The sequence below is a fragment of the Phyllobates terribilis genome, unplaced genomic scaffold (genome assembly GCF_046119375.1).
Source record: "Phyllobates terribilis strain yellow unplaced genomic scaffold, ASM4611937v1 Scaffold_1__5_contigs__length_1240528914, whole genome shotgun sequence".
NCBI classification, from domain to species: Eukaryota; Metazoa; Chordata; class Amphibia; order Anura; family Dendrobatidae; genus Phyllobates; species Phyllobates terribilis.
The window spans coordinates 104,836,560-104,851,122 of NW_027362761.1; the positions used below are offsets into that span (position 1 = coordinate 104,836,560).

General features: G+C 44.4%; 1 protein-coding gene across 1 annotated transcript in view; it reads left to right on the forward strand.

Annotated features, from left to right (window-relative positions):
• CNTLN (centlein) overlaps window positions 1–14,563 on the forward strand; it is a 503,552-nt gene that overhangs the window by 26,397 nt on the left and 462,592 nt on the right. The window contains 1 exon segment of the mRNA XM_073665439.1: window positions 11,413–11,501. Coding sequence (XP_073521540.1) covers window positions 11,413–11,501 — 89 coding nt within the window.

The window sequence follows — 14,563 nt, forward strand, 5'->3', positions numbered from 1 at the left end:
GAGAAGCAGAGGAAACTCTGTTTGGCTGAGTTCACACGATGCGTATTTCATGCGTTTCCGCGGCGTTTTTGCAGTTGCGTAAACGCCGCGGAAGCGCATGAAAAACGCATGGTAGAAGGGCAGCAATGTTCCCCAATTGAAATCCGCATGTGCTGTGCCCATGATGCGGATTTTTCCGCAGCGTAAACGCTGCGCTCAAAAATCCGCAGCATGTCATTTAATTTTGCGGAAACGCGGCGTTTTCGCCGCCATTGACTTGCATTAGAACGCGCCAATTCCGCAAGACTGCATCTGTACTTGCGTTATTGGCGCGTTCTAATGTGCGGATGGTACCCGGGTGTGGAGGAGAGGAGAGTCTCATCCACATCCAGGTACCATTAAAAAAGCTGTAAAAACATGAATAAAATAAAAAATATATATATACTTACCATCTGTCGGCCCGCGCATCGCTCCTGCTTGCTTCCCGGCACTTGCAGTGAGTTGTAGGACCTGCGGTGACGTCAGAGTCATGTGACGGGTCACGTGACGCTGACGTCGGCAGGTCTTTCAATTCAAAGTTGCCGGCAGCCGGGAGAACGGAGTGAGCAGGACAGCGCGGGCCATCGGAGGTAAGTATATACACTCTCTCGGGTCACACTATATAAATCCATGCTGTTTGCATGGATTTATATAGTGTGACCTAGTTGTCAAGCACTTTCCAGGTGATGCTAAAATCGCTTGGAAAGCGCTTGTCAATCTGCATGCGGAAACGCATGTGGATCCGCATGTATTCTGCAGGAAAAACGCATGTACAATCTGCATGCGTTTTTTCTGCCAGGGAGATGCAGAAATGATGCAGAAATTTTCTGCTTCATTTCTGCATCGTGTGCACATAGCCTTATGAGAAGTTTGTGGAGTTGAGTTACAGAATGATATAGAAAAGCTGAGATTTGTCACAAGGTCCAATGTGGAGCTGGCAATGGAATGGCAGAATTGCCTCCGTGATCTAGCAGGGCTGAGTCTGTCACATGGCCAAGGCAGAGCTGGCCTACAAATACAGCTGAGTGCCCAGCAGGGCTGTGGAGTCAAAATAAAATGGACCAACTCCTAAAACATATAGGAAATTGGGTACAGTAGTACAATGCACAATGTGCTGTATATGTTTTCATAAGAATTTGGGAAAGCTATGAAATGTCCTATAAATATCTGTTCTGTTCCTGATCTCGGCTTTTGGTTGATATGAATCTGTGCTGCACTTTATGTACACGCTCAGTAGTGAGGCCGTGCTGTGGAGTCTGAGTCTGAGTTGGATTTATGTGTTGGAGTCGGAGGATTGGCTTACTGACTCCACAGCCTGGTGCCCAGCAAAGTAGCAGAGTTGAGTTTGCCAATAGATTCAAGCACTTATTAGTCCTGAGTAGCGTTGAGGATGTCAACTACCTGAATACTCAGTTGGCATGGTGCCACCTGAGCAATCCTACAAGGCTTGGAAGCATGACCTCTGAGGTGTGTGCCGGATTTCCATTGTATTTCTTATTTATTTTGTATATATAGCGCCATCATATTCTGCAGCGCTTAAAAGACATTATCATCACTGTCCCCACTGGGACTCACAATCCAAACAAGGGGAGAACACACAAACTTCTTGGACATGTAGTCCTTAGTGGGACGTGAGCCTAGCACTCCAGTGTTGCAAAGCATCAGTGCTAACCACTGAGCCACCATTGTATCCTGACATGAGGAGGATGCAGCGCCCAGTACTGGATCCAGGAACAATTAGTCACACTTGTAAAGCATTGCAGAATATGTGGCCGCTGTATAAAGATTATATTTGTGCTATAAATGACTATACTAACTGTTCACTACTACAAACGATCCTCCGTATTCCTGTCTTTCCTTATATTACCTGTTCTCATCCATCGGTGATGTTATTTATGCTCTTTGGTCAGCACAGCAGGCACAGCAAATGTTTTCCTTCTAGTATGCCGCTGATAAACTTCTACTATGCAGACCTGTGCTCTGATCAGCAGGCGTGAAGCAAGTATGCTCCACAATCCTTAGGTAGGCTGCAGATTGATTCCTTGCAGGCCTGGACAGCTGGAAAACCTGCTTCCTGTGCCAATTTCAGCCGGGATATAGAGCTTTCTTTCAAAAGATGTTGTTTGGCTCTTGTAACCATTCAGGGAGCAATTTTAGCGTCTCTATTAATTGTGCCAAGATGTTTGAAAAGCTGTTTAATAATTAAGCGAAATAAATACTTGCATGCCAGAGCTCCTAAAGATGCCCATTCACAGCCAGCTTAGTGTATTGACTTGTAAAAAAGCATTTAACTTACTTTTGATTAAGATAGCTAAAATTGCTCATTTACAGTGGGAGCACATACTGGAAGATGTCTGGCTGAAGAAAAAAATATTGTAACAATAGGCTGGAAAGATTTAAGAAGAAAAAACACAAATTCCTCAAGGCCTTAATTAAATATTGTTGTTTTATCAGAAATTTGCATAGATCCTATTTCCATCTAATTATTAGCATATTGTTTTATTTTCTCCTATCAATTTTTTTTTTATTTCTGAACACTGGATTATACGTTTTTTCAGGCTGTGACATTTTTAGTAGCTTCATAGGGTACCATCTGTCATCCAAGTTCTGGTATAACCCATGTAATCAAAACTGCGATGAGCCAATTCTGGTGGGATGAACACATGAAGAAGTAGTATAATGTCACCATTATTTGTCTGTGTCTGGGAGACTGACATTGCTTGCAGAAAAGTTTTGGGAATTTTATTAATAAAACTTCATTTCTGTGTTGTTCAAAAATATTTCCAATTTTGAAAAGATATTTCCAATAAAACCGGTAACGTGTAGCAATAAATTTATGCCAATTTCTCACTAACCTGAAGTATTCTCTCCCTTATTGACCACATATTTACTCTCCTACTGAAAACTAATTATTACTGTTCAGTAATTAATAAATATATATATATATATATATATATCAAAGCATGTGTCACTGAAAATTGCCATACTATATCATACAAGGTACTGTAAAAACAGCAGCCAATTTACAGGTGCAGACAGGCCCTAATTGTATAAGAAGGGGGACATATGGTTGTAAATTGTTGATGATCACCCACTCTCACCCCTATGATATATTAGAGGGTGGATGCACTGTACCCTAAAAGTACTTAAAGGGGTTGTCCACTACTTTATATTCCCTCTCCCTATGTATTCCCCCGGGGCCCCTAAGATTTCTTGTAAATACCTTGTGTTGCAGATAATGCCTGTGAGCGGCGCTATCACTGGCTGCTCACAGGCATCTCATGACCCACGGCTGCAGCCGGGTCTGACATCCACTGATGTCACGACAAGTGCTGGCAGCAGCCAGGGGTCTTTGTCTTCCGCGTTCCAGGTGGATGCCAGGCTGTGGGCGGGGTTACCTCCCCCCGCGTCACACCTGGCGTCCACCGTGCGGTCTGCCTCTCCCCATTCATTGGGAAAGCGCGTGGTGGATGCTGGGTGTGACGCGGGGGTAACCCCGCCCATAAACCAGCAGCCACCACGGGGACCCCAGCGCTGAGTCACGCCTCACTTGTCGTGACGTCAGCGCGGGGTCACGTGATGCCTGTGAGCGGCCACCGATAGCGCCGCTCACAGGCATTATCTGCAACACAAGGCAATCACAATAAGTCTTTGGGGAGGGGGGGAAATAAAGTAGTGGACAACTTCTTTAAGGGGAACCTGTCATGTCAGAAACGCTATTAACTTGCACATATGGGGTTAATCTGCAGGTTAATAGCTTTCTAAAGCTGTGTGACTGACGCACTGAAAGCCTGGCTACTGGGAGTAAATTAACTTTATTCATGCTGGCAGCCTCTGGCTTTCAGTCATAGAGGGACAGCCAGCTCAGCTTCAGTCACCGCTCACTATATAGTGAGCGACGGCCGTAATCACACCTGTGACTGACTGACAGTCGGCTCTGCAGTGCATCAGTACAGAGGCGGCTATCAGTCACAGTCACATTCGGTCTGTGTTAATAAATAAGTAAGTTGGCAGTTTTTTTCCAAAGGGGCATATTGGCCAAACGAACGGTCATGTGAACGTAGCCTCAGAGACACAGACAGAAGAGGGACCATGTGTAAGAACAACATATGAGTTCTTTGCCACCCAATAGCTCATCATAATGCTTTGGAGGTAGAAGTGGGCCCCCTTACCTCTTGGGCACCCGCTGCGGCCTCACAGGTTGCACCAATGATATGCCTTCCCCTGCCTCTGAGGTAACAGCAGGGAGAGTCTTGTACACAGAGCTTAATGGCAGATACAGGTAAAAAAGTATCTCGCAGAGGACTTAGAAAACAGTACACAGAGGAGGAAAGCGCATGAAGAAGAATTAGCAGGACAGAAGCTGCTAATATTTCAGCTAATGAACATCTCGCATCAAGTCTATATTACTAGGGGAGACACTCTCATAAATAAAGAAAACAAAAAAAAAAAAAACCTGACAAATCTTGGATCAGGCTACAAACTGCAAATCAGAGGTCTGCTCATGAATGAAAGAAGATTGCGGACTGAAACTTAGTGGTCACTTTTAGTTAATAAAATTGCACTAACATACGAAAAGGAATTTTGGTGCACTCATCTTTGCAAAAATGTTATAATTCAGCCACATTGGAGAGTTTTTGAGCATGACCCGCCTTTTTAAGGTCATGCCACAGCATATCAATCGGATTAAGGTTAGTACTTTGACTAGGCCACTCCAAAGTCTTAATTTTGTTTTTCTTAAGCCATTCAGAGGTGGGCTTGCTGATGTGTTTTGGATCATTGTCCTACTGCTTAACCCAAATGCGCTTCAGCTTGAGGTCAGATGAGCGGACATTCTCCTTCAGGATTTTTTGGTACACAGCAGAATTCATGGTTTCATTTACCACAGCAAGTCTTCCAGGTCCTGAAGCAGCAAAACAGCCCCAGACCATCACACTGCCACCACCATATTTTTCTGTTGGTTTGATGTTCCTTTTCTGAAATGCTGTGTTACTTCTACGCCAGATGTAATGGGACATACACTGTAACGGGTCTGGGAGGTGGAACCTCTGAGCTACTATACAAAGGGGGCAGTCCTTGTAAGGAAGCGGGTGGCTCCCAGGGAAGGCGGGCAGGTAGTCACGGCAAGTGACAGGAACAGTCTCTGGGTAGAAGGGCAGGAGGTCACGGCAAGTGACGGGAACAGTCTCTTGACAGGCGGGTGGTCACGGCAAGTGACCGCAGGGTAAGAGTCTCTAGACAGGCAGATGGTCACGGCAAGTGACGGCAGAGCCTCCAGGTAGGCTAGCAGGCGGGTAGCAGGTGAGCGCTCCCAGGTGAGCGGGTAAGAGTCTCTCGGCTGGCTGGCAGGTGGTCACGGCAAGTGACGGCAGAGCCTCCAGGTAGGCTAGCTGGCGGGTAGCAGGTAAGCGCTCCCAGGTGAGCGGGTAAGAGTCTCTCGGCTGGCTGGCAGGTGGTATCAGGCAGGTGCTTCCTGATCCGCCGGCGGACTGGTCCATAGACAGACTGGAGGATGCAGGTAGACAGACTGTCGGACCGAAGGAATGCAAGCAGGTAGACAGAGCTGGAAAGCAGACTGGCAACGGGACCTGAGGGCTGAAGCAGAGGTGAAAGGCTTTGCAACAACTTTGCTCGGGCACCTCCATTTTGGAGGAGGTGCCTTACATATGGGAGCTCCACCGGCAATTGGCCGGGGACTCCTTAGGGCGGTGCGCGTGCGGCCCCTTTAAGAGAGAGGGAGCGCGCGCGCCCTAAGCACGGTGCCCGGGAAGCGGCGAGCGCTGCCAGCAGCGCGGGAAGAGGACGCCGAGGACGGAGCAGGGAGGTGAGAGGAACGGCGTCTCTGCCTAGCAGGAGGCAGGGACGCCGACGCTACATACACCTTCCAAAAAGTTCAACTTTAGTCTCGTCAGTCCACTGAGTATTCTCCCAAAAGTCTTGGTGATCATCAAGATGTTTTCTGGCAAAACTGAGACGAGCCATTATGCTCTTTTTGCTCAGCAGTGGTTTTCGTCTTGGAACTCTGCCATGCATGCCTTTTTTGGCTATTCTCATTCTTATGATGGAGTCATGAACACTGACCTTAACTGAAGCAAGTGAGACCTGCAGTTCTTTAGATGTTGTTGTGGGGTCTTTTGTGACCTTTTGGATGAGTTGTTGCTGCGCTCTTGGTCATTTTGGTTAGGCGGCCACTTCTGGGAAGATTCACCACTGTTCCATGTTTTCGTCGTTTGTGATAATGGCTCTCACTGTGGTTCGCTGAAGTCCCAAAGCTTTAGAAATGGCTTTATAACCTTTTCCAGACTGATAGATCTCTATTACTTTGTTTCTCATTTGTTCCTGAATTTCTTTGGATCGCAGCATGATGTCTAGCTTTTGGGCATCTTTTGGTCTACTTCACTTTGCCAGGCAGGTCCTATTTAAGTGATTTCTTGATTGAGAACAGGTGTGGCAGTAACCAGGCCTGTGTGTGTGGCTAGGGAAATTGAACTCAGCTTCCCAAAGATGTGTTAAACCACAGTTAATTTATGCTTTCAAGGGCGGAGCAATCAGTTTTTCAGACAGGGCCCTGTAGGTTTGGATTTCTTTTTCCCTTAATATTAAAGACCGTCATTTAAAAACTGCATTTTGTGTTTATTTGTGTTATCTTTGTGTAATCCTTAAATTTGTTTTGTGATCTAAAACAATTAAGTGTGGCAAACATGCAAAAGAATAAGAAATCAGGAAAGGGGCAAACCCTTTTTCACTCCCCTGTGGTAGACTTTCTCTTTTCTTTTTCTCACCCTGCCTTCCCCAAATATTGAGGTAAAAGTGATCAAAAAGTTATATGTATCTATATATCTATCCATATCTATAGTATGTGTATATACACTGCTCAAAAAAAATAAAGGCAACACTTAAACAACAGAATATAACTCCAAGTAAATCAAACTTCTGTGAAATCAAACTGTCCACTTAGGAAGCAACACTGATTGACAATCAATTTCACATGCTGTTGTGCAAATGGAATAGACAATAGATGAAAATTATTGGCAATTATCAAGACACACTCAATAAAGGAGTGGTTTTGCAGGTGGGGACCACAGACCACATCTCAGTACGAATGTTTTCTGGCTGATGTTTTGGTCACTTTTGAATGTTGGTTGTGCTTTCACACTCGTGGTAGCATGAGACGGACTCTACAACCCACAGAAGGTGCTCAGGTAGTGCAGCTCATCCAGGATGGCACATCAATGCGAGCTGTAGCAAGAAGGTTTGCTGTGTCTGTCAGCGTAGTGTCCAGAGGCTGGAGGCGCTACCAGGAGACAGGCCAGTACACCAGGAGACGCGGAGGGGCCATAGGAGGGCAGCAACCCAGCAGCAGGACCGCTACCTCCGCCTTTGTGCAAGGAGGAACAGGAGGAGCACTTCCAGAGCCCTGCAAAATGACCTCCAGCAGGCCACAAATGTGCATGTGTCTGCCCAAACGGTTAGAAACCGACTCTATGAGGGCCCGACGTCCACAGATGGGGGTTGTGCTCACAGCCCTACACCGTGCAGTACGCTTGGCATTTGCCACAGAATACCAGGATTGGCAAAGTCGCCACTGGCGCCCTATGCTTTTCATAGATGAAAGCAGGTTCACACTGAGCACATGTGACAGACGTAACAGAGTCTGGAGACGCCGTGGAGAGCGATCTGCTGCCTGCAACATCCTTCAGCATGACCAGTTTGGCAGTGGGTCAGTAATGGTGTGGGGTGGCATTTCTTTGGAGGGCCGCACAGCCCTCCATGTGCTCGCCAGAGGTAGCCTGACTGCCATTATGTACCGAGATGAGATCCTCAGACCCCTTGTGAGACCATATACTGCTGCGGTTTGCCCTGGGTTCCTCCTAATGCAGGACAATGCCAGACCTCATGTGGCTGGAGTGTGTTAGCAGTTCCTGCAAGATGAAGGTATTGAAGCTATGGACTGGCCCGCCCATTCCCCAGACTTGAATCCGATTGAGCACATCTGGGACATCATGTCTCGCTCCATCCACCAACGTCACGCTGCACCACAGACTGTCCAGGAGTTGGCGGATGCTTTAGTCCAGGTCTGGGAGGAGATCCCACAGGAGACCACTCATGCTATAGGATGTTGTTGGCAGCAGATCGCTCTCCACGGTGTCTCCAGACTCTGTCACGTCTGTCACATGTGCTCAGTGTGAACCTGCTTTCATCTGTGAAGAGCACAGGGCGCCAGTAGCGACTTTGCCAATCCTGGTCCTCCATCCACCAACGTCACGCTGCACCACACACTGTCCAAGAGTTGGCCTATTCTTTTGTCCAGGTCTGGGAGGAGATCCCACAGGAGACCATCTGCAACCCCATCAGGAGCATGCCCAGGCGTTGTAGGGAGGTCATACAGGCATTTGGAGGCCACACACAATACTGAGCCTCATTTTGACTTGTTTTAAGGACATTACATCAAAGTTGGATCAGCCTGTAGTGTGTTTTTCCACTTTAATTTTGCAGGTGACTCCAAATCCAGGCCTCCATTGGTTAATAAATTTGATTTCCATTGATTTTTGTGTGATTTTGTTGTCAGCACATTCAACTTTGTACAGAACAAAGTATTCAATGAGAATATTTCATTCATTCAGATCTAGGATGTGTTATTTGAGTGTTCCCTTTATTTTTTCAGCAGTGTCTGTGTGTGTGTATATATATATATATACACAGTACAGACCAAAAATTTGGACACACCTTCTCATTGATTTTTCTGTATTTTCATGACTATGAAAATTGTACATTCATACTGAAGGCATCAAAACTATGAATTAACACATGTGGAATTATATACTTAACAAAAAAGTGTGAAACAACTGAAATTCTATATATTCTAATATTGAAATAATTTGATAATATGAAATTCTTATATTCTAGGTTCTTCAAAGTAGCCACCTTTTGCTTTGATGACTGCTTTGCACACTCTTGGCATTCTCTTGATGAGCTTCAAGAGGTAGTCACTGGAAATGGTCTTCCAACAATCTTGAAGGAGGTTCCAGAGATGCTTAGCACTTGTTGGCCCTTTTGCCTTCACTTTGCGGTCCAGCTCACCCCAAACCATCTAAATTGGGTTCAGGTCTGGTGACTGTGGAGGCCAGGTCATCTGGCGTAGCACCCCATCACTCCCCTCCTTTGTCAAATAGCCCTTACACAGCCTGGAGGTGTGTTTGGGGTCATTGTCCTGTTGAAAAATAAATGATGGTCCAACTAAACGCAAACCGGATAGAATAGCATGCCGCTGCAAGATGCTGTGGTAGCCATGCTGGTTCATTATGCCTTAAATTTTGAATAAATCCCCAACAGTGTCACACCTCCTCCTCCATGCTTCACGGTGGGAACCAGGCATGTAGAGCCCATCCGTTCACCATTTCTGCGTCGCACAAAGACACGGTGGTTGGAATCAAAGATCTCAAATTTGGACTAATCAGACCAAAGCACAGATTTCCACTGGTCTAATCTCCATTCCTTGTGTTCTTTAGCCCAAACAAGTCCCTTCTGCTAAGGACAGGCAACAAGCAGTGGTTTCCTAGCAGCTATTTTACCATGAAGGCCAGCTGCACAAAGTCTCCTCTTAACAGTTGTTGTAGAGATGTGTCTGCTGCTAGAACTCTGTGTGGCATTGACCTGGTCTCTAATCTGAGCTGGGGTTAACCTGCGATTTCTGAGGCTGGTGACTCGGATAAACTTATCCTCAGAAGCAGAGATGACTCTTGGTCTTCCTTTCCTGGGGCGGTCCTCATGTGAGCCAGTTTCTTTGTAGCGCTTGATGGTTTTTGCAACTGCACTTGGGGACACTTTCAAAGTTTTCCCAATTTTTCGGACTGACTGACCTTCATTTCTTAAAGTAATGATGGCCACTCGTTTTTCTTTACTTAGCTGCTTTTTTCTTGCCATAATACAAATTCTAACAGTCTATTCAGTAGGACTATCAGCTGTGTATCCACCAGACTTCTGCACAACACAACTGATGGTCCCAACCCCATTTATAAGGCAAGAAATCCCAGTTATTAAACCTGACAGGGCACACCTGTGAAGTGAAAACCATTTCCGGTGACTACCTCTTGAAGCTCATCAAGAGAATGCCAAGAGTGTGCAATGCAGTCATCAAAGCAAAAGGTGGCTACTTTGAAGAACCTAGAATATAAGACATATTTTCAGTTGTTTCACACTTTTTTGTTAAGTATATAATTCCACATGTGTTAATTCATAGTTTTGATGCCTTCAGTGTGAATGTACAATTTTCAAAGTCATGAAAATACAGAAAAATCTTTAAATGAGAAGGTGTGTCCAAACTTTTGGTCTGTACTGTATAATTATATGTATTTGGTATTTTCGTTATCTTACTACCTCAATTGATACGTATCATGTCATTACAGTGGTAAACATTGAAAAATAAAACCCAAAACCCTTAAGGGTTGTCCAGTACTTTTAAAAATATGCCAATGTGTTTTAATGATAAATAGAAGCTTCTTTGTAATTACCTCCTGGTGCTGTTTCTGCCTGTGAGTGGCACTATCGGTGGCCACTCAGACAGCATGTGACCCCCGCTGACGTCACGTCAAGTGAGTCGTGACTAAGCGCTGGGGTCCTCGCGGTGGCTGCTGGGTTGTGGGCGGGGTTATTGCCCGCATCACACCCAGCATTCACTGCGCACTTTCCCAATGAATGGGGTCAGGGAGCGCGCGCGGTGGATGCCGGGTGTGACGCACGGGGTAACCCCGCCCACAACCCAGCATCCACCGGTGGAACGCGGAAGAGGGACCCTCGGCTGCAGCCTGAACTTGTCGTGATGTCAGCGGATGTCAGAGCCTTCTGCAGCCCCCCCGGCTGTCTCCCTGTCCCCACCGATAGCGCCTCTCACAGACAGAAACAGCACCAGGAGGTAATTAGAAAGAATCTTCTATCATTAAAACACATTGGCATATTTTTAAAAGTACTGGACAACCCCTTTAACTTCCAAAAGTTGTAAAACTGTTTTGTTGTTTTCTTTTCTATTCACCCTCCGAAAAATGAATAAAATTTTTTATTGTAACGAGGATAAATAGGCTTCTTCCATTTAAAAGTAACAAACAGCTAATGCTTGAACTGAGGTATGTTCACATGTGTATGTCCATTATTATGTTGTAGATTGAAGCCTTACTTTAGATGCTATAATTTGCTTACTAAAGCAATCTATTATACCCTTAAAGGGAATCTGTCACCCCCCTGGGCGATATCAGACTTCTACTATGGGCATACAGGTGATAGAAAAGTAAATCTATTCTTACTTGTGTGGCCATAGTAGAGGTCTGATAACTCCCAGGGGGTGACAGATTCCCTTTAAGCAAATGTAATTTTCTAATTGTTTTCTTTTCCACTTTATAGGCTGACAAAGAGTTTGTGTGGTCACTATGGAAGCGCCTTCAAGTATCCAATCCAGATGTAACACAAGCCATTGCATTGGTTGTTGACAGGTAAGATTCTGACATTTTGCAAGATGTTTTGAGCCTAAACGGGAATGTAAGGTGAATGCATTTCTCCCATTGTTATTTGTTGAAGAACCAAAAGAGGCACTGAGATGAGGGTGCTGTTGGCAAAAGTATCCGCGCTAAATGACATTTGTGTGACCATCTTCATACAGCATCTTTTGGAACTGCAATTACTTCCTGCTCCCAGCAGATTATTAGTGCCAGTGCAGGACACATTGCTTCTTTTAAGGGAATCTGTCAACAGGTTTCGATATGTGATCTGAGAGCAGTTTGATGTATGGGGCTAAGACCTTGATTCCAGTGATGTGTCACTTACTGGGCTGCTTGTTGTAGCTTTAATAAAATCAGTGTTTTATCAGCAGGAGATTATCTCTAGAGGACTAGGTGTTTCGTGCCTCCTATTCAACTGTTTTGTGTAGCCGTACCCCCATAAATTATTAACTACAGTAATCAGTGGTGTGGGTGGAGTTATATAGGGCTCAGCATTCAGAGACCTGCTAGATCTGCAGTAGAGAAAACAGTGACAGCAAGCAGCTTCGTAAGTGATGCATCCCTGGAATCTGGGTCTCAGCCCCTACATCATGCCGCTCTTGAATTACTGCAAAATAGTGGTGACAGATGCCCTTTATGTCATGAGTCAAATAGCTCTAATCATCATGTGACTATGGTACGTGTGCCTCTGTCATGTAGTACTGGTTTAAATGGATAACAAACCTTCAAGGGGTTGTTCGCCTTTTGGAACATTTTATTTTTTTGTTAAATGCTTGTATTTAGGGATAAAAATAATTTTTGCAACTGGGTTTAATTAATGTTGCACAGTTTTGCTTTTACAGAATCTTTCTTTCTCTGCACATTCAACATTAATGTGGCCTGTAGTCATAAATCAGCTGAGAGGAGCTCTGAAAAAGGCATATAAGAGTCACAAACTCCTCGTCAGGCCATCATAGCAGACTGACTAATGGATTCTCAATAGTGTTGAGCGAGTATGTTCTGTTAACCCTTTCGCCGAGTATGCTCGGGCCGAGCTCCGAGTATTTACAGCTGCTTGGTGATATGTTTGAACGGATCCCGTGTGCATGATTTGCAACTGTTTGACAGTTTTATTACATGTGAGGAATGTCTATTTCTTACACATTCCTCACATGTAATAAAGCTGACAAACAGTCGCAAATCATGCACACGGGATCCATTCAACCATATCACCGAGCAGCTGTAAATACTCGGTGCTCGGCCAGAACATACTCGCTCAACACTAATTCTCAATTAATTCATTCTACAGCCAGAAAAAGACAGTGCAACATTAAACCTATAGAACGCAAACCCTGCAAACATTTGAATGAAACCCAATTGTAAAAATGATTTTTAGCCCAAAATACTTTAAAAAAAAAAAAAGTCCTAAAAAGCAGGGCTGTGGAGTCGGTAAGCCACGGTTGCGACTCCGACTCCGACTCCTGGATTTTATCAGGTTCCGACTCCGGCTCCGGCTCCTTCATAAATAGCCAATTCATAACAATAAATTTACTGTTGTAAAATATTAACATCGTGCTTATTCAGTTTCTCACCATCATATAAGTAATCAGACCACTTAGAGCAAAAACTATATTTATTAGAATACAATTAGAATATAGCAAATAACTTTTATAAACTTTTCTAAACTCTTGTAAGTAAATATGCAATAAACACTGTTATGCAGTTAATAAGAAGAAATCTATAAATTTGTCCTCAGAAAAAGTATTGCCTCTGTCAGATCCTCCTTCATGGATGCCCTCAAATCTGATCTAATTATTTTGAGCAGAGAACAACCTCTCTACACTAACTTGGGTTGGTGGCAAAGCAGTAACTACTCGGGCAACATCTCTGACAATGTCAGGATTCAGAGGAATCGCTTGTTGCACTGTTATTTTTGATGAACGGTCAAATTTCTCAATTTCTTTTAGTGCACATGAAAAATTCTGCTGAAATGTACTGGCTGTGTTCTTTGATGGGGATGACTCTTCTTCTATGCGGGAACGCTTTGCATGGTCCTTGTGATCCAAATATTTTTCGAAATTAAATTCTTCATCAGTTGATGATGAGGGTGAAGATGTGGCAGGACGACCAAATTCTTCTTGTTCCTCCTGACTGTTCTGCAACCCTTTCATCCTTACTGCTATTTCAAACAGAGCTTCTTTTCCTTTAGTTAGTTGTTGATCATCTAGAAGAATCTGATGCATTGGGTCTACATAAACAGCTGCCAAAAGAATGTTATTTTGTAATAGTAGCTCCTCTCTCGTTTCATTGATGTAGCAATGCCACTTGCAATTAACTCTCCTCTTTGGGACAGGCGAAACATCAGGTTCTTCCACTCCTTTAAGAAAATACCTGGAGTTAAGTCCTCTGCTTGTAATTTTTTAGTCACTGTAAATGGGTGCTCTAGCAACTTTTCCAGCTCAGTCACCTGATTCCACTGACTTTCATTTAGCATCAGTTGAGGGTTAGCCATGTCTACAAGAAAGGTTTTCAGTTCAACCAAGCGCTGAATCATTAAGTAAGTACTGCCCCATCGTGTGGCTTGATCAATAATTGCCCCTTTTCCAGCACGTCTCTTCAAAATGGAGTCAACTTTAGGGGTTCTGGCAACAGTAGCCAATTTTCTCACCTTGCCAATCAGTGCAGCAGCATGTCCTTCTTGCAGACTGTCTCTTATAGCCAGCTGTAGCGTATGCACAACACAGCGCATGTGATGAATGAAAGAACGTATTGACACAGTTTCAACAAGATCATCTAAACTATCATGTTGCTGTTCATCTGAAGCCACTTCAGTTTGCTCCTCAGTTACAATACTGTGTTCCTCTATTTCAAACATTTCTGTGTCTGTGGACCCAGAATGTTCTTCTAGCTGCTGGTCACCATCATTACTCTCATTCATTAGCTTAATAGTACTTATCATATTTGAAGCATTGTCAGTTATGACAGAAAGAACTTGCTCTTTTTTAAGTTCATAGTCTTGCAGAACCTTTTCCACCAAGACCTGGAGAAACTCACTGGTGTGATGAGCTTTGGTGTCT